The sequence below is a fragment of the Mytilus trossulus genome, chromosome 7, assembly GCF_036588685.1.
Source record: "Mytilus trossulus isolate FHL-02 chromosome 7, PNRI_Mtr1.1.1.hap1, whole genome shotgun sequence".
Taxonomy (NCBI): domain Eukaryota; kingdom Metazoa; phylum Mollusca; class Bivalvia; order Mytilida; family Mytilidae; genus Mytilus; species Mytilus trossulus.
The window spans coordinates 26,883,072-26,910,016 of record NC_086379.1 but is presented as its reverse complement, the minus strand read 5'-3'; the positions used below and the strand labels follow the sequence as shown (position 1 = coordinate 26,910,016).

Below are 26,945 nucleotides of genomic sequence, written 5' to 3'. Positions count from 1 at the left end.
ACTGTTAAACTATTTTCAATCAATCTTGCATCGAATCAAATACAACATTGAAAACTTCTTTGAATTCAGATGAATTAAAAACGACTTGATTGAAATGTTTATAAATTCCGCAATATGCAATCTTATGCAAGAAAATTCATAGCTACACATGTGTTTGTACCTTTAAGAGTCCTGATATTACATCACGAAAGTCGCAGACGTACCATGTGTTTCATTTACGACAGTCACACGGATTCTAAATATTTGGACCTTATGACGTAAATGGCATTTTTAAGATTAATGCACATTACATAAAGAAATAATACGAGTTCCGGTAGTCTTATCATAAAAAAGGGAGTTTCAAACTACAATGTGTTACAATAGATGACCTGGAAAAAATCGGGTTACAAGATCTGAACCAATGACGTCATAAAGATATATCAGACATGGAGCTGTAGACATTTTATTGCAAGCGTCACTATAAACTTATGTTCTAATAACTGAAGAAGCTACCTGTATTTGTTTATTTGTCATGTTTAAGAATATATATATATATATATATATATATATATATATATATATATATATATATATATATATAAAAGTATATTCTACAAGAAATCTGACAGTTTTCCAATAAACTTGGCCACCGCGCATCAGTCTATGTTTTGATAACGTCAACATTTATTCTGATATGAAGAAGTTTTTTTCTAATCAACCAAAGCACTTGAAAACACATTATTTTTTTTATCTTGTTTTCCTACGAAAACGTGTTTACATTTCACTTGAATCGATAGATGGTTTCAAATTTCAAAACATCTATTTGACTTTTGATTGGTTAACTTTCTCTTAAGTATTAAATCAGACAATTTTTCAGCAAAGATTATCATATACTCCCTAACGGGCTGTCGTGTAAACACTATTAGATCACCTCATCAGAAATACACGTGCATTCAATATTCTCTACTCTGCATGTTGCCAGATATCATATGTCTACATATATTATAGATTCAGTGGAAGTTCTTTCGTGACGTTGTAGAGGTCGGAATTTTACCTTGAAGGCAGTGGTAAGTGCCCGTTTTAGTTTCTCTCCTTGTTCTTCTTATAAAAAATGCAACTTATATATGCGCTTTAATTTTATAAACTATGCTAATAAACTTGATAACATTTGAAGTGAAATTGTACGTGTATAAAATCTATGTCCATTCACTTTTCACCTCTATACCAACTGATGGATTGAATAAATTGTTACATAATTGTAGTTTCGTGCATTTCATATGTATTATTTCTACTTTTGATCAATATATCCAAAATATGACATCAATAGTATTAATCTAAACAGTGATAAGTCTCTATTATTATGAATTTTGGATGATACTTTCTGAAGACTTGTTATTGTACCAAAAACTAAGATTGCAGCCTTGTCTGGCACAATTGACCTTTCTTACACTCTTTTGGTGTGGGTACACCCAAAGTTTTGTGTGTGTGTCACTTCTTAAACTTTAATTTTTAAGCTGTGTAAAATGTATAAAAAGAATGATTCGATCACAGTAAAATTGGAGGCACACAATTTCTATGCATTAGCCTGTCTCAGATGTTGTTGGCTTAATTCCGATCTAAGCTATTTTAGGGAGAATTGAACGTCTTTCGTTGTCGTAAATCTTGTTATTAGATACAAAAGCCAATGACTACCGCTAGATGGCATCATTTAATATGTCACACCTTTGGTAGTCACTTTAAGAACTTTTATGTATGTCAACAGTGACTATATAACATAACTTTAATATTATACCTATGATGTCTATCAATGATTTGACATAGCTGAGACATTGTTTTTTTTTATTCATATTATGCTATTCAGTTTTTTATTCATTTCTTTTATTTCCATCATTCTGCAATGCCTATTTTTAAAAGTTCCTTTCATAATTAAAAAAAACTACTAATGGTGAGAAATTAACCTTATACCTCAGTGATTTAATGAACAATAAATTAGTTGGAGGTGTTTTATTGATATCTGCAGTACCTCTAGTTTTATAATTATGATAATTACACCAATGCGCAATAAAACATTATTATATTCGACCGTTACGCCTGGAACCAATTATGTCCTTGGATCTGTGAAGAACATTAGCACCTGATAGTGATTAGAGATAATAATCATTGGAGATAAGATAAGATAACTCTGCAGGCACACTATCGGTATTATTGGATTGCTCCCAGATTGGAGGCGGTTACTTTTTGCTTTCCCTTGAAGATTTTGGTTGAACGGAAGGCTTTGATAAATAAAATACCACATGCTGTCATTTTATTTGTACTAAAGGATTTATCACTAATGACGCAAAAAAAGGTTTAACGAGCTTAAAACAGCAACGGAAAAAAGAGAAAATGAGATTAATCGAATATAAGAAATACATTGTACATGTTCCTGTTATGAAGAATGAAGTTCTACTTCAAGTTCACTTATAAATTCCTTTTTTTTTCAAAACTAAATATACTGTTATAGAACATGTGTTTTGATATAGCATAATGGACATTTCGGGGTATACTGTTTCGTTTTAACGCTTTTTTTGCTGTTGTCAGATTGCCGTTTCTTGGGGAAGGGGATCAATGTATAGAGAGGGTACTTATGTTAATTGTTCAATAGTCCATGTTAACACAGTCAAATCAAATTGTAATAAAACCAATGGTGATGATACCAGGTGCGTCTAAACGGCAAGCTTCTCCTTCTATACGTCATGTCCCGCCCGTCATACGATTCTGAGCCAAATACATGTACAATGGTTAATATGATCGAGTTAAGCCAGACTGACACGGGTACATGAAAACTCGTTAAAGTGTTAGATACATGTATCTCATAAGGAAAGTGTGATATATTACATAGGTCAGATGTCACCAACAATTTCAGTTACTAAGGCACTGTAATGATCGACCGATTTCTGAAAGCTTCGAGCCGTTTTCAGATAAACAGTGTAAACAAAATTTTATCTAGGTTGAGAATGGTGCATTAATTTTGAAATGTTTATTCAAATGTTTTTTTATTGACAAAATGTGTTTTACTGAAAATTAAACTGTATCGTAATATCTTTTCCTTGTTTTAGTTGCCAATTTTGTGTCGTGTTACATGCACATGACGTTCGCTTGCCAAGATTCCGTGCAGTACAAGTCTCGTCATGCATAAATCAATGTATGCGACCTTCAACGATTTCTATTTACTTTTGTTAGAAAGAAATGGTCAAATAGACAGATTTTAACTAATTATTTTGTTTCAAATCGGTATTTTTATGCTTTCTTCGTCTTCTGATAAATATCAGGGATAACAGATGCAATATGTAAAATTCTCCAAGATCTTTGATAAACCACGCAATATCTACAAAAAAATATCCCATAATGTCGATTTTTTTCCCTTATGTATCTGATATTCAAAGATGATAAACAAAACAAGGTTAATGTATTTGTTTTATAAGAAATAACAGAAAAAACGAACTGTTTATTACAGATAATGAACATTTTATCGATGTTATAAGTTTTTATTCATGAGAAGTTCTGATGGTGCTACATGTTTGTACTTTATATAGTTGGCAATTTTAAAGTTTGTTTGTTTAACCGAAGGCTACTTTTCACTCTACTGTAAATAATTTCAACTTTATAATTACTCTTTCCTAAATATGCATTTCAAGTTAATTCTCATAAACCCTTATGTAGTGGCAGAAATGGATCCAGGATTTTGAAAAAGGGGCGGAAGTAGGCAACGCTTGGAAATGAACAGGTAAAATGTCTATGCGTTAAACCCTGTATGTGGTTTCTGTTCCATTAGGGGTCGGGGCTGGACCCTTCTATAAATTTGCCTCTGAGTGGTTACATGTCATTTGCCAATTGACAATATATTACATCTTTAAAATAATAACACAAAAATTAAGGGACGACATCAAAAGATCGATGTAGGATAAAAAAAAAAAACTTAAATCAAATAGTTTGGGGGTGGGGGTTCAACATTGCTGCAAGTTTTGTTAATCTAAAATCGATTTTACATATATCCATATAGGTAAATCATTTTTTCCCAAATTAAGTTAAGAAGGGGGGTCGTCCCTAAATCTGTAACAGATTGGTTTTTTTTTAATAAATGCATTGCTATTATCGTATTAATGTATGGACAGCTTGATTCTTTTTATCACGCTGAGTCGTTATTGATAATGGTCAATGTTATAAATTCGTAGTGCCGATAATAAGATGTTTAGTATTGATATATATGAATACGCAGTTTGACCTTTCAACAACAGTTAACCGTTTTGCACTCCAACTGGTTTTTTTATTGGAATCAGAAGCATGCGAGTCAAAATAAACAAAAGTACAATGTAGAATACTGCTTTTGCTGAATGAACAAAGATAATCAAATTCAATGCCATTTTTTTGTACAGCGTAAATTAAACTGCTTCAATTGTTCAATTTCGAAAACTGAATTTAAACACTGTAAATTCAAGTTTTATCGCAATTCAGTTGTTTCGACATGTAACCTGTCCGTTCGTACACAACACTTTGTTGGAATGCTGTTGCATAACAATTCTCATTTCCATTCGACGATGCCCTTCACAGAAATTTACCCAAACGATCATCACATACGCGAAATTTGATCACATCTGCAAGGACTATTACTCTTTATTTCAATTATGGCCCTTCTCGACAGTCATCGCCCTGTTATATCGTATTAAGATCCTCGTTATACTCCGAATAAGATTATCTTTATATAAATCAGAGATTCCACATCTAGAATGATGTACTGCAAGACGAAGAAACTGCTTAAAAGAGGTTCAATCAAATTACTTGTATCAAAATCAAAATTTACAATTTTTAGTTTGGAATGAAACAGAATCAGAAAGGATTCTAGCAAACAATTTGTTGACCAACCAAAGTATATCAAACCTACAACTTTACCTCAATCTCTTATATACATTCAGAATAGCAGTATTCAATCTTCACAACCAGGAACAATAAAGAATCGGTCAATTGATATACGAAAAAGTGCCCCTAGATTATGTATGTTTTTACTTTAAGTTATGAGCCACCAGAGTAACATTATAATTTATTTTCTTTAGGTGTAACCTCGTTGTTACGTAAGTGCTACGTCAATTTAAGATGATTTTATCTCGTTTTATCCTTCAATCAGTAATAATAGAGTACACTTATCAGAATGTTAAAGAGTTGGCATCTTACCTGCAATAAAATATGTCTACTGTAACATCTACATTCTAATTAAAGGTGAAAAAAGTTGAATTGAAAGTCAACGATGTGCATGCGATAGAAGAGGAATGATATGGACCGTTTTAACCAAAGTTTTCGACTATCTGTCTGTTTCATTCTAAATGTCATAAAAAAATGTTTGTGTCCTCTTTCATGCGTCACTTTACGTCATAAACATTGTTGTGTGATTGTTAAGTCTGAATTGGCTAGAGATATATGAGGGATTGATATCTCACTAAACGTGATTAATTAACCCGCCTCATTTGTGTGCCTGATCTCTAATTTTGTTACTCATATATATGTATGTTTTTTGGGGGTTTTTTTTGCGTTCATTTATACATAAACGGAGTTAAAGTTTGACCATGGAAGTATTATATTGACGTCAATATAATACTTCCATGGTTTGACGTTCATTATTGCTGAACTTGATTAGTACATTTTTTTTTGCAATGTTAAAGGCCCATTGGTGGTATTAGGCATTCTGTTTTTTGGTGGGGTCGTTTTCTCTTTGACAGATTCCCCGTTTCCATTCCCAATTAACGTCTATATGATATATATAAAAGAAATTTGTCGGTATCTTTAACGAAATTGTAAAATAAAACACTAAAAAAGTTATATGCTTTGATGTAGACGTTTAAGAAGAGTAAAAAGCAAAATCACAAAAATATCGAACTGTCATATTCCTGACTTGGTATAGGTATTTTATTAGGTAAACAAATTGAAAAAGTGAGATTAGACTCGTTTGGGAAAATAAGCAAAAGTATATTGCCACAATATGTTTGGCAAGATATTTGGATGTCCACATTCCTTTTTCTTCCATTACATTTTTTTTTAACCATATACCAGTATTCAAGATGAATGACACTATAATACATGTTTATAGTTGCGTCGCAAACTTAAGTTTCTAACCTTGAACAAAATAAACACAACTGATATTTTCTGCAGACATCAAGATGGTTTAACAATTATATATAAACATATCTGATAATCTGCCAGTCATCGAAGTTGGCAAGACTTTAAAGTAAAGAGATATATGTGTTTGTAATATACTTGAAGACAATTGGCCTTTGTATATCTAGAAACATGATCTAGAAATATTATTTGTTAACTTGAATTACTTTCACCTGTATAATCTGAACCAAAGATGTATTTTCACTAATTTGGTCGGTAACTTTGCTTCATTCACTAGTTCTGTGTATTCGCTTTATAGCTTTATATCAGGGAAGACTTTCAAAAAGTCATTAGTACAACTCAAAACTCGGTTGGTCCACTATCATGTAATAATATCATTAGATGTGTGTTTCATTCTCGTTATTATGATTGGCTAACTGCATATCACGTGTTATTCCTTAAACAATTGCATTAGACAATAAAACTTTTCATTCATGATGCCACGAGGTCCCATAATAAAGTGCTCAGGTAAATTAAATAAATACTTGATGTAAATCGTGTTTTCATGATACTAGCTAAAAAATGTAATTATAAGTATTGAATGCTTCTTTTTGTAACTTCATAGGAATGTAAAAGCGTTGCCGGCCGTGCGCACATTTTTAGAATGAAGCGCGGAAGCGCTTCATACAAAATGTACTTCGGTCAACGCTTTTACACCCCAATAAAGTTACAAAAAGAAGCATTCAATTCTTAAATAGATCTTTTTGGCACATTTCAGTTATGACAAGGGCACAAAAGCTACGTTTTGCCACAGCAGATATAATTACTGTAAAAATGCATAAACAGTCAAAGTGAAGTTGAACGTCCTCTATAATATATTATGGGATTCGGGTAAAATATGCATCCAATCTTTAAATGGAACAGTACTAGTATATTTGCTCGAGACTAAACATTTTGGACACTGCGAATAAGGCCAAGAGCTAAGTAACAAACTTTAAACAGAAAAACAAAAGAAACAGCTACAATGACATTGCTTATTTCAGAATCTTTGAAAGTTTCATTGAAATCTTCTGTGGTTAACCTCATAGCCGCACATATAATATTATCAAGGAATAGTATATTCAAATTCCTTGATAGTATTAACGGTACCAAATTTACTGCACAAGATACGCATGTAAACAATTAATGTACGTGCAGTGATGATTTGGACTTAAAATATTTGAAAATCCTACTTCCAAATGTTGAATAATTCATTTGAACGAAAAAGATCAAAAGAATTACCAAAGCTGGACAAAGAATCACAAATGTGCACTAGCGAAATATATATTTCTTAAGGTGGTACCTAATCCTTTCACTAAAATCAATTTGGCTCCTTTAATTTGGATATCATTTTGACAAAGTATTTAATTTGACACTTTAACAGAAATACAAAAGTTGCAAAAAATTTGAATCAACCGTTTTGTCAGAAAAATTACACTGGTTATATAGCAGTTTGACAAACACCAATTTTGATTTCGAGAAGCTTAGTATTCCCTTTACAACACAACGTAATTAAAACGTATCACTGACTTTACAGAGTTATCTCCCTGTAGTGTTGGGTACCACCTTAACTGAAAAAAAAACTGTTACATACTTCAGAATATATAGCAGAATCAATGTTATGGGAAAGGAAATTCCGAATATATTTTGATTGGGCCAAATTCCTCTGAATTCATTTATTATGAAGGCCATTTTCGAAAGGTCTTTCAATCTAACTGTTTTTTCCCAGTATCACATTACCTTACGAGTTTCTTTCAAAATAACAGCTTATTTCAAAACACACGATCAAGTCTTAAATTATCGTAAATGCTTGAAGATAGGAAAAATCGCAGTTTTGACAAATTTAAACAAATTTTGAGTATTTTTCAAAAATTGTGTAAGAACCGACATCAAAGTTATTTTGGTTGTAGAGCTATATATTGTCTCATCTAATAGACACAATTTCTTCCTGTGTTTTAAAGTCCTACTTTGCAAAGTTTGTAAGATTGCTACAAAGTACCATCAGCAACTATATAAATTTTAGATTTTGTTCTTGTCAGTGAAACAAATACAGGATTAATGGGTTTTACTTCTTTTGTAAATTCTATGAAGATCCATCAACTTTATATTCTCTCGTGTTGTTGATACCAGGTGTAAAATATATATAATTGCAGTATTTTTATAGATGTTTCTAATAAGAAATCATTTGTGAGTGAGAATTTTACTCCTGTTTGTTTTCTGATATAACACAGGGGTTGTAATGCATTAACCACCGAACTGATTGTATTTATCTATGATCTAAAGTGACGTAAAGATCAGAACCTTTTTGCCCTCTCTAATATCTATTACGTAAGCGATAATTAACCCCTGTTATGTTCAATTACAAAAGCCGTCATAAGACATCTATCATTTTTTTGCAGTATATTCTAGATTTTATTCGAATCATCCTAAAAAAAATTTAAACCACTTTTTGAATTCACTGTTTACTGTAAAAAAATAATTTACCTCTGTTCATTGTCTCATTACCATACATATTTTCTCACTTCACATTAATTTCAAACTTTTTCTACGTCGATTATTTTTTATCAACCAAATTATATATTTGTATTTCAATGTAAAAAAAAGACCTCATATTATTCCTCCTCTTTGTTGTCTGCAGAAAGACTAGCTGCCTGTTGAACTCTTCGATCCATTTGTTTGCAATTTTAATTAGATGTTCAATAACAAGAGTGCAAAACAGTAGCTCTTTTAAGCAGTTCTAGATACACACACATGTATAAATAATATCTATAACAGTCATGCAAAAAAACAAACATGTATTGACTTTAGAATAAATGTCAAATAAAAGATAAAAGCATAACATCAAGTCAGATTTTTGTTGAATTTCTTTTCTTCGAAAGTTAAGAAAATTTAGTGCAGTAGTGAATATCTACTGAAAGTAGCAAAATAAATTAAGAATTCCAACAAAGTATGAAAATCTCAAACTTTACAGCACTATACAAATGAACTGCACCAGCATGAGCTGTACTGAGTTATTTCGATCCCATGTTTTGTAGCAGGATTTTTAACTTGCTCTGCTCGTGCATGTTTTCACGCGATAGTTGACAATGTGATCTGTGCTGATTTGTGCGACAAAAAAAAACAACACAAAAGCTTAAAGGCAATTGTGGAAGACCGCGATATCATTATCAAGTGAAAACATGTGGATCACAGAAGACAAACATCATATCTTAAAATAATCAAAAGCTCATAATATTCAATGCATATATCTAAAAAGGAATAACCATTTTTTTCCATGCAAGTTGGAGTGTGTTATAAGCGTCCTTTTGATGTTTGTTTATCTTTGTTCTGTTATAAGTATTGTTTTCTGGCGTTTAAAAGTTTTATACTAAAGAGAACATAACTTTTTTCATTTCTAGATTTAGTTTCCTGACACACTCGTTCGCTATCTCCACTTTGAAGTCTTAGTCACCTAACTCTTTATAACACCTTCATGCACCCAAAGACAAATTGCTTTTATTTGCTACTTTTCGCCTTTCATTTGATTTAGATAACTACTTGTCATAATCAATTCTCTGTACTTGAAATCTGACTATGATGTACAGACATAATTCTTCCGCAGTTAGGTAGCAGTTTCTGTCGCCTTAGAAAACATCAGGCGCAATCACTAGGAATATAATGTAAACATAACTGTTAGCACGTATATGAATTTGTTTTACAGGGCTACCAATAACTGCCGCAACCAGGATACAGCAGATGAAATGGATGGGTAAATAAACATTTAAAAACACTTACTGATTCCTGGGGATAAACATGGGCAGTGGAAACCAGTTCAACGTCACACTTACAGGTGGTAGCCCATGGGGATTTCGGTTGTTTGGTGGTGAAAGTTTCCCGCTCCAAGTAGCTAAGGTAAGGATATAGAAAATTCTGTTATTTTGTGTGTGCATGAGAAACTTTTTTCATGTGTAGTGTATGATATCAATAACTTTTGTGAACTGCATGCTACCATTTGATACTATTGGTGAAAGCGATGGAAATTTCTGCAAACCGATTGGACAATTTTTTAGAAACCCAAAAAATCTGTCAGTTTAAATGCCGAATTATATTACGTTCTTATCCCCCGTATAATTAAGGTTTTTGAGCAAAAATGGCATCCGTTGTAGCACATTGTTATAAAAGCAAAATGCCTTTTTTATCCAATTGCATTTTTGCTAGAACTTATTGTATGTTACCCATGATGACCACGTGGTAGAAGTAAAAAGATAATATCAATATATATATATATATACACGTTGGTGTTATGCATTCCTCGTTCTTGGTAATCTGTACAAAGAAGAATCCCCATTGGTCTCTGTTTAGTCTTTTTTTTGCACGTGTTATCATTGCGTATTTTTTTCTGATACTTGGAGTTCACTATATTAATAATTGAATTGAATTGTAATCGTAAATCTTCAATATATATAATTCTTCTAGGTTGAAACACCCTCTGACAGGGCGGCTTTCTGTTTAGACCCTTTTGATCTTGATGCTACAAAATTTTAAATGTTTTTAGTTTCTTGCAAATACTTTTGGAAGTTTTGAAAATGTACAACACATATTTATGGGTATGACGTACTTATTTACAGGTTGATATTATTAAAAATCCCATGAAAAACTAAGACACACCCAAGCTAGTTCTTTATAGGAACTTTAAATATTTTGCGATGAAATAATGCATTACTTTTTAATGAATATTATGTAACTGTCTTAAATAAAGATATAAAACAGCTGTACTCAGCATATCAAAATAAGCATAATATCTAGAAACATATGTAATACATCCATGTCACAGTCGGTGGTTTATTAAAAGAACTGCATCGTATATATGTTACCGAAGGAATGTTACAATTGTTTGTGTCCATGGCAACTGTAAATAAAAGCATGATATTATCATTGTCAGAGAAAACAATGAATTGCTAGGTATGCTGAAATTTGACTTCAATAATATAGTTTTTATTTCGAATGTCATGTTCTACAACCATTTTGATTGATTGCTAAAAATACGTAATACCATTTACTTGAACTGATGCTAAACGTACGTGTAAAATTGTTCTATGGTCAATCATTGTACGTCCTAGGGACGATAGGTTAAAATTGGATATGATTCTCAAGATCTTTTGATATTTTCTGTTTGTTTCAATTAAACTTTTACAGAATTATTCCATATTATTAAAATGACATTCTACTAGTTCTCTTATCGCATTAAATTGGTTTTGCTTTCATTGTGTGTGTATGTGTTGTTCATAAAAAAATAATTGCAGTTTGGTCATAGTCTACTGTATCAGTCTTTATGAGTTTTTGATGTCTTTATTGATCCCGACCTACATCCTCGATCAATGTTGACTTCAATACTGCTGAAATACTAGTTTTGTGTCTGTGTGTAAAAAAATTCCCATTTCTTTAAACACTCTTGGATGTTTCAAGTCGGAGCGCTTCGTGTTTTAACAAAGAATGTATGTTTCTACATTGTTGAAAACATTGAGGGTTATTTCAGTTTACTTGTGTTGTTTTGGTTTCTATCTGACTGAAGTTTATCCAACATCTTCTTTGGTGTATATGAAAGTAAATGAGATGAAACTATTAAAATGTTACTTAAAGAACTACAGCAGGTTAATAAGTTCAAAGATAAGAGAATCTCTCTTCTGAGCTTTGAAGTGATTTAAATACATATGCACATTAAAATGGCTCTAGAATCTATCGATATCTGTACCTTAGCATTGCAAAAGGTCATACTTTTCTCTGACTGTTAGTGCTGTCCTTTGCACTAAATCTGTTGGAAATTTAATATGTACTGATTGATATTGGGTTGGGTTTTTTTTATTACAGAGGCGGATTTAGGGGGGCCAAGGAAGCCCGCCCCCCCTTTGGTTGATCATATAGGGAATCACTGAAGCGTGACGGAAGCGGTCCCCTCTTAGGTAGCCAGTGGGCCCCCACTTATGAAAATTTCTAGATCCGCCACTGTGTTAGTTGTTATCGGCTCAGTAACTGCGAGTACTTTCATATCTTTACTTAATGTCCTTGTTTTGTGGTTGTATATCTACTCTGCCACGTCCATTAGGTGCTATTGATATATAGATGTATTTCTATATATATATTTTGTATCAATCTGGTGAGTTAAACCTTTTTAAACTAATTTTGATAATTTGTTCTTGTATATCTACTCTGCCACGTCCATTAGGTGCTATTGATATATAGATGTATTTCTATATATATATTTTGTATCAATCTGGTGAGTTAAACCTTTTTAAACTAATTTTGATAATTTGTTCTTGTGTTGTACTGTTGCACCATGCATTGTCCCAGGTTAGTTGAGGCTTTGGTGTCATTTATAAGTTAATTCCGCCACATTATGTATGTGCAGGTCCCAAGTCAGGAGTCTGATTTTCGTCCATTTTTTGAAACATATTTTAGGCCGTTGATTTTCTTGTTTGAACTAAAAAAAATCATCTGTGGATTTGGGTTCTTTTATAGCTGACTATATATATGCATTATGGGTTTTGATCATTGTTGAAGGTCGTATGTAGGCCTATAGTTGGCAATATCTGTGTCATTTGGTCTCTTGTGAATATTTGTTTCAATGGCACTCATGTCACATGTTCTTATTTTATGTTGAATGTATAGACGTTAAGCACGTTATTGCGTCAATGCCGTTAAATGCGACAGAGCAATTTGATAAATAGCTCTTCTATGAAAACTAACTAGTTCAGCTTTATGAAATTTATATCCATAGATTAGGCAGGTATTACTGTTTCCAAAAATATTAAAAATATTCTTTAACTTTTCATAATAGTTTCAAATAATGATACAAATATTACCAAAACGTCAAAAATATGCGTGTCAGACGTAACAAATTATTCGCAAAATAACTTTCGCGGAAATTTTTGTGGTCTAATAAAAAGTTTGAAATCCACGAAAATTCGCATGAATGATAAACGTCTAATATAATTTATGACGCCATTGCTGTTTTTTGTGTTGATCGAACGGTAAAAAATTATTTTTTCAAAAATGAATAATCCTCGCCATGGTCAGGTTTCTGAAAATGGTAAGTTATCAAAATTCATCGCTTTTTAAAATATCAGATGATTTCAAATTTTGTTTTTATAAATTATTCCTACAAATGTGCTTAGATAGACCATTTCAAATCCGGAATTTTACAGCACTCGCACCACAAATAAAAACGCATTGGCCTCGGGAAAATGTCTTGCAAGATTGTCCAATGTCGAATTTCGCCGCTTTTTACAAAAACACTGTCAGTTTCAACGTCATTTTATTAAATATTCAATTTGTAGCATATAAAACAGTGCTTTTTCGTAATTGTGCTTTCACCCTACAATACGATAACATACTTTTTGATAAGCTGTTAAGTCGAAATGACTTCGTTTTTTAACAAATCAAATGTCTTGCAAGTTTGTCCACTGAGCAATTTTCTTCCGTTTTGAACGTTTTCGATTCGGGACACTATACATATATGTGTTTTCAAATTATTTCTAAAAGTTTGTTCTTTGTTTTGGTGTTAAACACCACATCATGTATAAGCGACATTTGTTGTATTTTATTGACCTGTCATCAAAGGTAGGAGAAGCCGGACATCAGGCGACCTCAAGTTAAAATAGTTGCAATAACTGTCGATTAGGATCGGAGTCGAACAAATCTCGCCACGAGCGTATCTTAAAATTACCATGCCTTTTATCACTTTATATGAACTCATTAGGCCAATCATCCTCCTAGGCCATCGAATTTAAAAGCAGTTCGTATTATCATATGATATATGAACGACATTTCATTGTTTTTAATTAACAAGTACGGTTCGATTTTATGTTTTAAGATCAGAGGACAAAACAAAATAACCAAATAACAAATTTCGAAAATAGATAGAATCATAGAAGCCACGATACGAACTGCAATATATAAAAGTAGTTATTATCAAATAGAAAATGAATTATTATCTAAAATGAAAAAAAAACATATGGTAATTTGTCAATAAATAGGTAAAATATTAATTACAGAACAAAAGAATTTCATATCCGAGACGGAGAGAATTAAATATTGTAAAGAGATAAAGAAACTAAAAGGAAAAGAGCAAAAAAAATAAAAGTTACAATAACTATTAAGAAAAATACAACACAGTCCGAAAAGCTCATTTGCTTGCGTATCTACCAGTAGCAAATATTTCATACATATTCAAGACTTTGAAGTATCCATATCGATCAAAAATTACTACAATCAAAACTAACAAAGTATACTCGATTACCGACGTAAAACGTTAAATTTTGACGTTACCAATTGGGACGCAATATCGTGCGTAACGTCATTATAACGATTGAAAACCGAAAGAATGTAACTTATAAACAAGCTCTTTGTAAGAACCAGGCAAAGTGCGATACATGGGGGGTTTCAGATTTTTTTTCTATAATTGGCCTAGTAGAAGCAATTAAAGAATCCTGCTCAAAAAATAATTTTGAGTAGGAAAATATGAGTGGTTGCCATGGTAAAAGTTCTTCTAGTTTAAAAAAAAAAATTAAATTCGAACTAATGTGAGAAGTATATTTTTTGTAGTCAGTTGCTGTATTTTGTAATAGTTTTTATATTCTTGCCAGGTTAGAAAGAAGAGTAAAGCTGATTTGTCAGGTCTTCAAGAAGAAGACGTTATCTTGAGCATAAATGGAGTTTCAATGGCGGGAAAATCTCACCAAGATGCCATGTTCATTGTCGACAATGCCGGGGACTCGCTATCATTTGAAATGTCCAGGTATGAAATTAAATGTTTTAAAGTATAACTGTTCAACAACGCATGCAACTTAATATATTTCGTATTGCAGTTTTTCCAAAATAACTATCTAAATATGCAGTAATAATCTAGAGAAAGAATCAATTTACATTTGTTCTGAGATGGCATGACACTCAAAGTAAATTTAGACGTTGTATTTAGGGTTTTAATTGCAGAAAAGGGTTTTGTTCCTTAATTCTTCTTGTTCCTGCTTTTACATAATCAGCACCAATTGTATACTTCTTATTACTTAAATTTAGGAACTGTTAGAAAAAAGTCTTTGTTTTCTTGAAGGAACGGACCAACAAATGTCAGTCAGCCTGCACCAGTTGTCAATGGCCATGACTCACTATTTACAAACGACATAAATCCAACAAATCTGAGAGTAAGCCCAGTACCGTTCACTCCAAACAGATCACCAAGTCCTTACCAACAGGAAAATAACAGAGTTCTTACGCCTAATACAAATTTGGCTGTGAGCCATATCGGCGCCAAGAGGTCTCCAAGCCCTAATTTTAGGGCTAGTCCAATCGGTAACAAAAGATCGCCAAGTCCTTATCAACCAAATGTCGTTGAATCAGCATATACCACCAGAGTAGGCGACACCACTAGACATGTTCAAACCAGACAATTTCAAGATAATTCACCAGATGGTCGACAGACAAGATCCGTTTTTCAACAGAGACAAGTTATAACGCAGGCTCCACAATTCCATCCAAAAACAGTAACAACACCAACTACTCCAAATATTTGGCAACCACCGCAACGGTATTCAGATTCCAAAGAAAATATATCACCAGTCAGGGTACCGAACTTTAGTGTCAGAAACATAAAGGAAACAATGAACTCTAAATCGCCTTCCAAGTCTGGTCCAGCTGTTCCTCCAAAACCATTACAAGAGAGAAAGAATTTTGATAAAAATGTTCATGCATTTGATCTCCATGATAGGCAGTATATTCCGGACCCATGCATGTTCAGCCATGATTACCATTTCCCAGAGGTACAGTTAGTAGATGATGACGACGACGACATAATCGATACTCATCCACATGAAGATGAATTCCACCATCATCATCATCATCGCCATCATTTACCGGTATTTGCACCAAAGGTGGAAATTGGCTATGAGGATTTTGTAAATGAACAGGATATGTACAACGAGGATGAAAGGTATGATCGAAATAACCTACCACTCCTTGATCTAAGAAGGGTAACCAGTCTACCCGATAGCGAGTTTACGGGACCAGGAACCCCGGATTCAGAATCAACTGGCGCCACGACAAGAAAAAGTAAGTCTAAATACATTATGATTGCAGGAATCCTTTGTCAAAGCTGTTATTTTGTTTATTAAACTGTATATAACACGCACCAATGCACCTGTATCAATGGTATTTCTAATAGTCTATCTAAGAATGCTATCTCTGCAATATATTCAAGAGCGTTTCAGTATGTGTACCCCTTGTGTATTGGGGGGGGGGGGGATCTGTAATAGGTGATTACCTCCTTGGTAACCTTAACAAAAATATAGGTTTTACTATTACAAAATTTGAAATAATCAGCTGCTGCATATACTTGGTTTAGTTAGAGGGTTTTATGTCGAAAAGGGGTTGATTTTTTACAAAACCTTCAAAACTTTTAAACAATATATATGACTAAGCGGACTTCTTCTTTTTTTTAAACAAACAATAACGAAAAACTTCATAGTTGATCGCTTTAACAACGACTATGGTTAGTTTTTTTTTTTTCTTCTTCTAGAGATTTTCATAGTTTGTAAACATGTATGATAAGTACAACTGAACACAGGTATGCACCCGTCTGTTTTATGCATTTACCTAGTTCTTCTCTCTCAAAATAATTTAAATTTGGATGCATTTGGTCTGATTGGCTCAACGTATTTTGTCTATCAGCTCATAGACATAATTTTTGAAGTTTTTTCATGATTTACACCTTTTAAAAATGGAATTTAGAATTATATTATAAGGAATGATTTCAATATTTTTTTAATAAAAAATATGTATTACAGTCATTCCTTTATTTTAAAGTATAATGTCATGTCAGTGGAAACGTTTGAATTTTTTCTATAAAAAGAAACCAACTAAATTAAAATTGACTCAGTACTATAAATGTCCTGATAAAAGTTATTTTTATTTTTTTATTTTATTTCTTTTCTCTACGATTAGTCTAATTTTTTGTAAAATCTATATTGTCCGTTTTTTTTAGATAGCAACCAAGATTTGTATGTATCTTGCCAAACAATAACGTGGAATTACAAATGTATATTGTCAGTAATGACTATTGATTAACGTAGAGAATAATTGGGTAAAACATATAACAATGGTTACAAGGACGCAGGCATTAGGGGTTCCTTAAAGGAGTTTAGTGAAAGATATGCAAATATTCAGATTTTGCTTTCATAGAAATTCTTGCATTTGGTGCAAAATGAAATATTCTAAAACACGATCCTTAGCGTTCCCTGATCGCATTTTTTCTGTAATCTCAGATGTAATTAGTTACAGGGGAGATTCTTACGTTTCTTGTGTTTGTTATGAAGATCTGAGAAGAATGCACAATTAGCACCGTGTACATCATCATATTGACAAAACAATGCATGGGAGCTATGATTATGTATTATGCAGACACTTTATATTGCAGACTTTTATCATATGAAAAAAAAATCATATATAGCTTTGCTCATTGTAATAGTTAATTAAGATAAACCATTCATATGAAAACGAAACAATATTTAATATTTTGGTGATGTTGATTTTATTATTTGTACCAATATCATGTCTGGTAGTAAATAAAAAAAAAATGTCAACTTTTCAGAGAAAATGTACTCAGATTCAGCCTTCTTTGAGACTCCTGAAGCTAATTATCCAACTATCGAGGAACAGATGTCGCTATGTAAGAGAATTGCCCAATCATTAACGTCGGCTGCTAATCGGAAGGCACGTGGTGCCAAGATGTTTGCAAAACGCAGACGAAAATCAACGAAGTGGATACACGACGAAGGAACTTCATCTGCAGGGGACATAGCTGACCTTCACGACCTGGATAGCGAATTTTACCTACACGACGGGGGAGGAAAGCCGTTGTTTACCTTTCGTATACCTAATATTAAAAACAGGCTTGCTATTCCAGATCCAGACGCACACAAAATGAGTTTAAGTCAAAATGAATACGAAAGATTGAGATTGAATAAGAAGAGATGCGAGCACCGTGTTGTGTCTCCAAGCACATGTCATAGTCTTGTTGCGGACCTTCAATCTCCGAAAAATAGAGGAGCAAAACTATTTCAAAAACGTCAAGCAAGGTCAGAAAAATGGGTCATCGATGAAAGCAATGCAAGGCGACCTGATGTTGTTCCACATAGCGGTACCCGACTCGAATCTATGTTATCTCCAAAACCGTCGAAGTCCCCATGGGAAGCAGCAATGGAAAATCCTCTTGGAAGTGTGGAAGGAGCATTTCATCATCTAGATCACCGTGAAAATTTAAAACAAATAAACAGAAATTTACAAAATGTGACGCCATTCTCTCCCCAGGCTGTATCTGTTCCGTATTACACTCCTGAAGTGAGAACAAAACTTGACAATCAAAATGACTTGGAGATACTACATGGAGAAGACTTCAACAGAAAGGCCAGGGGATGGTGTCCAGCAGGTCGCGAAACAAAACGTAAGTCTTTTGTCATCTATCATGGTTAATATCGCTTTTCAATTTGTTTAAATTTAACAATGAGTGAATATTTTGTGTGTTGATTTCTGATTTAATACTTAAATTATTACTTATCAATATATAAAGTTTGCAAATGGTTTTCGTTTTATTTATACTAGTGCATGTTGGTTGCAAATATTACATAATGTTTGTTGACATTCTATATTAGTATTTTTTTGTAATGAAAATTGGTTAACTATGAATGCAATGGAACTTTTAAAGACATTTTCTTTCTCTTTTTTTTTCTTAATTGACAATATTTATTATAGTAAATTTTAACATCAACTTTGGAACTATTGAAATGGAAAAAGAAAGATCTGTGTTTTGCGTGGCTTTTATTTTAATAATATGGTTGGTTTGTTGAAACTGTTTGTTCACTTACTGCAACCAAGCTTAGAATGCGTTGTTTTCTTTTGCTTTCAGCAATGATTCTGTAAGTATTAATTATGATCATCTGGTATTAATTAACTCAAAGTAGCTAATGCAATTAACCAATCAATATACCCTCCATCGACCATAAAGCCAAAAGAAACATCAATTATATATACGATATTCATTACCTTTCCAAAGAAAACATATACCGAAAGTCACTTTGCATGAAAATTCTTGACATCTCCAATGAGCATATCTTTTGCAATGAATCTAATATTATTGTTAAAGATCAAAGCACTGTGAGTGCTATGTAGTAGCTAATCGAATAGACCTTTCAGTTAATAAACATGGTTTGAATACTTTTCTTGAAATTGTCAATTTGAGACATTCTATAAGTGTCATATCGCCAATACAATTTTCCTTGTTAAAAAAAATATGTGAATAGGGTAAATTAGATTTGTAGATGTAGATTGTATACATTACCGTACTTGTAAGCGAGACAAAAAGGCTTTTTTTTCCAAAAATAGTCTATTTTTAATCACATGCTCTTGGGGGAATCTTTCTTTACACTATTTTGTGTATTGAATTTTTTAATTCTTTAATAATTGAATATTGCTTCAATCAGTTTGTTGATTCTTGCTTATATCAATTCAGTATAAAACAATTACATTAATTTTTAATGATGCCCCTGTATTATTCACCACTAAGGAATTATTATAGACCATGAATTTGACTGGAACTTCAGTTTGCAAACCCCATTTCAAGAAGTTAACACTCATTTGAAATATGACCCCTTATTTTCAGTGATTATACATAAATAGACCCTCTAAATCTGCACATATAGTCATTTTAGGCATGAAAAATGTATAAATGAGTGATTTTCAGGTTGTAACCATGCATAATTACTACCGAGACTGCACTGTTTGGGAAAAAAGTTGTCTTTTTTCGGAATAATTTTAAGCCATTTCGAATTGGGATTCTTCTCCAGGGGACAAAAGCCTTTTTTCTCCGGTAATTTAAGGAAAACAATATCACTGTGAGGTGTCAGTTAGGTTTAGGTTGAGGTTAGACAGCTTTAAGAACATTGTTTGAACAAAACATGAAAACGAATCGGATATGACATTTTTGTGTGTTAATTCCTTTACTACTTAGAACTCTAGATTAAATATATGTATAATATATTTAAATAGCCTTGATGAACCCAAGCAAAATCCGAACGCATGCTAAAATCCTCGCCTCATTCCCTCGCCTAACCAAAACGAAAACATGTACATAAAGACGTATACATACTTCTTTACAGATAATTATATTTTATCAATAAGAGAAGACTTCAATCTATTAATTGTTGGTCGGGATTGCATCTGAGACACCGATAATCCATCACTTTTCTTATATTTTAAATATGAAAAAATATATTTAACCTACCTCCTACCGAGTTAGACTATTTACCGGATTTGTAATTACATAAGCAACACGACGGGTGCCACATGTGTAGCGAATCTGCTTACCCTACCGAAGCACCCGAGATCATCCCCCAGTTTTTGATGGTTTGTGTTGCTTATTCTTTAGTTTCATATGTTGTGTCTTCTGTACTATTATTTGTCTGTTTGTCGTTGTCTTTTTAGCCATGGCGATGTCAATTTATTTTCAATCTATGAGTTTGACTATCCCTCTGGTATATTTCGTTCTGATGTAATTATTTTATAGAAATAATCATACAACAATAACACATGTAGTAGGCGCACATTGGGATGTCAAAAAATGTTAGGCTAACATTTAAATGTATGACCAATTTATAAATTCTTTAAACAAGCTAAAAACTGCAATTTTGACAAATTTTGGCTAATATTGAATACAAACGGAGGGAGTGATGAAAACAAGTACCAATTCTATTGTTAAAGCAATATGTTATCTTTCAGATGAACAAATGATTAAAGATTCTGATTTAGACTATGCGATTACTAGTGTATGTATCATGTTGAAAATTGTTATTATAGATATAGGAAGATGTGGTGTAAGTGCCAATGAGACAACTCTCCATCCAAATAACAATTTAAAAATAAGTAAACCATTACAGGTCAATGTACGGCCTTCAACACGGAGCCTTGGCTCACACCGAACAATAAGCTATAAAGGGCCCCAAAATTACTAGTGTAAAACCATTCAAACGGGAAAACCAGCGGTCTAATCTATATATAAAACGAGAAACACGTATATATAATATATTACATTCCTGACTTAGGACAGGTGCAAACATTCGCAGCGGGATTAAACGTTTAAATGGATCCAAACCTTCTTCCTTTTTCTGAAACAATAGCATAATATCACAACATAGAAAAACACACGATAAAATATCAATTGGCAGACTTAACTCTATCAAAAAACGTAAATTAATAAAGTATATTTATCAATTATAAGTATACTTCATTGATTTTTTTATATACAGATTTCATGAATTGTTAACCAGTTTTAAATTAGAATTCTTTATTTGAAACAAAAAAAAACGCTGAAATTTGGCTCCATCTATTCCCCAACTTTGTCAGGATTAATTCGTCTCTTTTTGTTTCTAAATGCTCACAATGTTTCATTTTTACATTTGGTCTCGTGTTCGTGATAAAAGATACCCAAGAAGTGCATACGCACGTACATCATAGCATACGATTACACTCCCACTATATCTCAATATCCTCCTGGTGAACTTTAAGTTCGTGAGGAAACTACAACCCGAAGCCAGTGTTTATAGCTTTGATACGATTAGAACGATAAATTCTGTCTGTAAATGTGCATACAAATAAGTAATTGCGATAAGGAATTACGCTGCAACTCCATCCGGGCAAAATTGACCTTCAGCCGTTCTGTTTATGCTCTTTTGGTTTTCATTCGTACCTGGAGAAGGTTATTACAGAAACACGTACATGTGTCGTATGCACTAAAATTATATCATACTTTTTTTTTATATATTATGAATTTTGACGTGTTATATATTGATAAATGAAAGCAATCGTATGAATTAATACTATATCAGGTAAGAGGAATTTCAATTTACCGTATTCGGCCGTGTATAGTACGCAGGTAATTTGTAGACCGGCCATTAACGTTACCTAAGCCAATGAATGTAATATCGTGGTCTTCATGTACTTAGATTGTTTGAGTCACCCGGCATAACTGGCTATGTGAGTTTACTTGGCGTTAGTCGACGTCTTGACCGTTCTTTCGTCGTCGTCGTAAATCTTTGGTTTTTTTTTATGTTCTCTTCTGAAACTATTAATCCTTATGTTATCAAAATTAATCAAACAGGGCTATACTTAAAACAAATAAAATAAGAGTAAATTGAAGTATTGGCTTATATCTTTAAAACAAACTTTTAAAAGTAGTAAGGGGATTAAAATGATCTATATGCCTTATAAGAGATACTGGCCTTTATAAAAGCGATTTCTATATCCACGTGTTTTGCAGAAACTTTATTAGATAAAGAGAACTTTTAAATAGGGAAAATATTAAGTAAAATAATAACTAGTTGAAAAATGTTTTAGGTTTTAGCCTAGATAAAATCGTCAATCTTCCTCTTATAGGAGTCATACCCCTTGAATAAAATTGCGAATGGAAATGGGGAATATGTCAAAAATCCAACAACCCGACTAAAGAGCAAATAAAGACGATGTTATCCATTTTGGGCTTTTTATGCGGGAAAGAAAAAAAAACATGGTAAAAGTTTCAAGAAAAATATCTGGAAAACTATAGGAAATCATAATTCAAAACCATTCGAAAGCAAAAAAAACGATCAGCTAAACAAGGTATAAATATGCAAAAATGACGGAAACTATTTGATGATTCTAGTAGATGTTATGGCCCTTGCATAAATTGTGTTTTACCACTATTTCGATAGGCAGAAACAAAAAACTACAACAAATTGACAGGTGAGCGAATCAGACACTATAGTAACCCCTGGGTGTTGTCAAAATCGGGTTTATATCCTTAGATATAAATGGCAATGGCGCTGTTAGACATAGAACCTATACATTCAAATAACTCATCATAGATATTAACAATTGTGTACGCCAAATACAAGATTCGTTTTCAAAAGACTTGTCAGTGACGCTCGAATAATAAAAGTTACAAATCCATCTGAGATAATTTGCAGGGTTCAGGCCGTCCTAGGTTAACTTTGTCTGATGATATTGAGTATAAGCACAATGTATGGCTATAAGTTTGTGCATTTATAGTAGTCATACATTTTAAAACTAATCGAGCCCATGATACAATTTGGTAATCATCGTTTGAAGTTTTAGTAATGCTGACATCTACCCGATTATCAATTTTATGACATAAAAATATAGTTCTGTTTTCTGCCCCTATTATTTTCCTTAATAAGCCTTCTCCGACACGTGTAATGGACGTTATAGAAACTTCAGAAGATATAATTCGGTCCATGAAGGGTAACTGACATCATTTTGTTGACTCGGGCATTATCGAAAAATAAAGTAATGCTTGGTATGTAGTAGAGTTTAAGAACTCAATTAATAGATCATATAGGAAGATGTGGTGTGAGTGCCAATGAGACAATAGGTTTGTATTAGGAAGTGGCATGTAGTAAAGTAATAGTATCACTGAACTAGTATATATATATGTTGAGGAGCCAGCTCAAGGACGCCTCCCGGTGCGGGAATTTCTCGCTACATTGAAGACCTGTTGGTGACCTTCTGCTGTTGTTTTTTTATTTGGTCGGGTTGTTGTCTCTTTGACACATTCCCCATTTCCATTCTCAATTTTATATATGTTGAGGAGCCAGCTGAAGGACGCCTCCCGGTGAGGGAATTTCTCGCTACATTAAAGACCTGCTGGTGACCTTCTGCTGTTGTTTTTTTTTATGGTCGCGTTGTTGCCTCTTTTACACATTCCCCATTTCCATTCTCAATTTTAATATTTACTGACCAGTGCTATTCTTAAATTCCATGACGTTTCTTCTTATAGATAAACAACTTGATAGTTTATGTAATTATATAATATGTCTCATATATGTATACATGTATACGTGCACTTGCACAAGGTCGATTTCTATCCAACACAGCTATTTTGAGATTTCGTTACAAATTGGCATGGTTTATATGTTCTGCTCTAGTTTTGTGTCTTTAAATAGCAGAATTATGGCAGTCATATTCAAACTTGCAGAATTAAATTGCTTACCCTCATAAAAATGCGACTGTTGATAAAAACATTTTCTATGTATAAATGTTATTTGTATACTAGACATAGGAATATGTACATGTGATATGTGATTGCCAATGAGACCACTCTCCAGTCAAGTCACAATTTGAAAAAGTAAACATACACATTTTTGTTGAATTTATATAACACTCAAGACATTCATTTTGATATAGACCTTGCATGTTTAATGATAAAACATAGGCATGCTTAGAAAGGCAAGTCCTGTTTTTTGTTTAAAAAGTTGAATATACATGTATGTATAATAGTGTTATCCTTCTATAGGAGATGTGTTACTAGTATGAGGTATCCAAGTCATCATGATAACTAACTTTGTTTTCAATCCGAACCACACTTGTATGATTCTAAAATTTCGATGTTTACGCAAATTTAATATTTCCAACAAATGCTGTGTATTTATGTAAACAAATTTAAGCTACGGTTGTTTGCAGAGCGCTCTTTGAACTAAATCTTTTCATTGGCCCATTTGGTGCCAACGTATTGAATTTTCTTATCAAAAACCTTTCTGCAGTGATTTTTTTCTCCTCCATAGAACAAACAGTGCTGTGGTTGCGACTGTCTCTACATGGGAAACATTGTTTGCGAGGCAATTTTGAAAAACTCGTATGTAGTTTAATGAAAGGCAAAATATATGTTCCTAGCCAACATACCTTTATCTTTTAAAATTGAACTCTATTTTTACCGCCTTTTATCGAGGTCGGCTCACTTTTCAGAAATGGTTTATTCGATTATTTTTTTTTTCTTCTTGTCCTTAATATGCATGAAATATTTGCACTGAACATTTATCAAACGACAATTAATCATCATTACTAGTATTTTATTGATGAGAACAATTTTGTTTCATTTTCAGGTACAGAAACCCAGACGTATACGCAGGAAGAGAGTTACCCGCAACGGACTTCTAGACAAGAACCACCACCACCACCGCCTCCATTGCCTACGAAAACGGATAATTACAATAGAAAAATACGTGCTTGGAATACTGGACCGCAACAAACCAGTACTTCAAGAAAAACTCAAAAATCCGTTAAACGTGTGACGACTGAAAATAATAATTATGGTACATATCCAGGTCGTAATCAAAAGAGAATGGATTATAATTATAATTACCAAACGACAACTGATGGACTACCAGGAAGCGACTTGTGAAAGAAAACTCATATTCCTATTTTTTGATTTTTAAATATAATCGGTTTTCTAACCAGTTTCCGAACGAATGTTTTCCGGATAATTTAAGCAGTTATCAGTTTGTGATATTCTGAGAGACTGTGTGAGTGACTTTTATAACAGACTAGTTTATATAATAGCACTTGTGTATATATCGACAAATTGTTCTGACTGATTTTTGTTTTTTTTTCTTTTTTGTTATGTTACCATGGAAACTTAAGCATTCCCTCTGATCTTCATCATTAGCTTCCAGCTACCTCTCTCTTATCGAAGATTGTTTCTTATCTGCTGTCTTGCCAAGCAGACGATCTTTGTGTTGCATTGTGGGTTATGTCACAGGTAATCTCGCGATATCTCGTAACCGCATTGCAGCAATGATATTGGTTTACATAGAAACCTAATTTGGGTTTGAGCCATCAGAACGAATCCTTGTATCTTATCTGTGTATTCTTTTGATACATTATGTTATTACTGAGTGCAATTATCATAAGTTTTGACAATTCTGTCAAAATAAACACTTGTACATGATTAATTCATTAATGAAGTTGAAAAGCTGCTAAAAATATATAACAACCATCAAATAGATGATATGGCGAGTTGTTAATAAGATGACTCTATGACAAATTTCCCACAAAATGATTTTTCTTTTATAATTTTTCATTGTTTTAGATTGATTGTGTTATAGATTACTTAAAAGATTTTAGGAGCTTAGATTTGAACCAAGAAAACAAAATTGATGTGTTGAATATTATATCCAATTAAAAAGGCAATTTATTGTTACATCGAGGCAGATCAAATCAGAAACTAAACATATAGCTTTATCATGTTTTTCATCAAAATATTTCACTATAACACGAATTCAAGTGACAACAAAATGGCTAAGCACTGGCTGTTTTGATAAATATGATTAATCCCTCACAAGTTCTAGTCTACAGCCGGGTACCTATAGTTTCGGATTATAACGGTGTATCAATAGGTACCGTAGGTCTATAGACTAGAAATTTAGGAATGTTTTGTAATTTCATTTTTTAGAAATTAAACTTAATAGCAAAAGTTGCAAGTTACATTAGTCTATAAGTTATGTACACATATGTGTGAAAGTATGAAAATCTGTTATATTATGAGTGTAGCCCTTGTTTAAAACAAGTTCTTAAATAAATTTGACAGTTATTTTGTGCAGTTATTCCTTTGTATTATGAGCAAAAGTAATTCTGTTTTAAATTCAGTAGTTACATGTAGAACAAACCATTTTACTAAATAGCTTGACTCAAGTTTCTAGTTCTGTTTGTTTGAAATCTATCATTAAATAAAGGCAACAGTAGTATAACGCTGTTCAAAACTCGTAAATCTATGGACAAAAAACAAAATTGGGGTAACAAACTAAACCGAGGGAAACGCATTAAATATAAAAAGAGAACAACGAAACAACATTAAAATGTTACACACACACAGAAACGGACTAAGCATTAGACAAAATCCGATGAGAATAATAAATATAACACCAAAACCAAATACCTGAATATGGGATAGA

The 26,945-nt window shown here is 32.6% G+C and overlaps 1 protein-coding gene across 1 annotated transcript; it reads left to right on the top strand.

Moving 5' to 3' along the window:
- Positions 1 to 862: 862 nt before the first annotated feature.
- On the top strand, positions 863 to 26,585 carry LOC134724856 (uncharacterized). Its single transcript, XM_063588162.1, has 6 exons — positions 863 to 1,046; positions 9,845 to 10,035; positions 14,766 to 14,917; positions 15,230 to 16,224; positions 17,762 to 18,613; positions 25,098 to 26,585. The coding sequence occupies exons 2-6, from the start codon at positions 9,937 to 9,939 to the stop codon at positions 25,394 to 25,396; spliced, it is 2,397 nt and encodes a 798-aa protein (XP_063444232.1). The 5' UTR covers positions 863 to 1,046; positions 9,845 to 9,936; the 3' UTR covers positions 25,397 to 26,585.
- Positions 26,586 to 26,945: the final 360 nt, after the last annotated feature.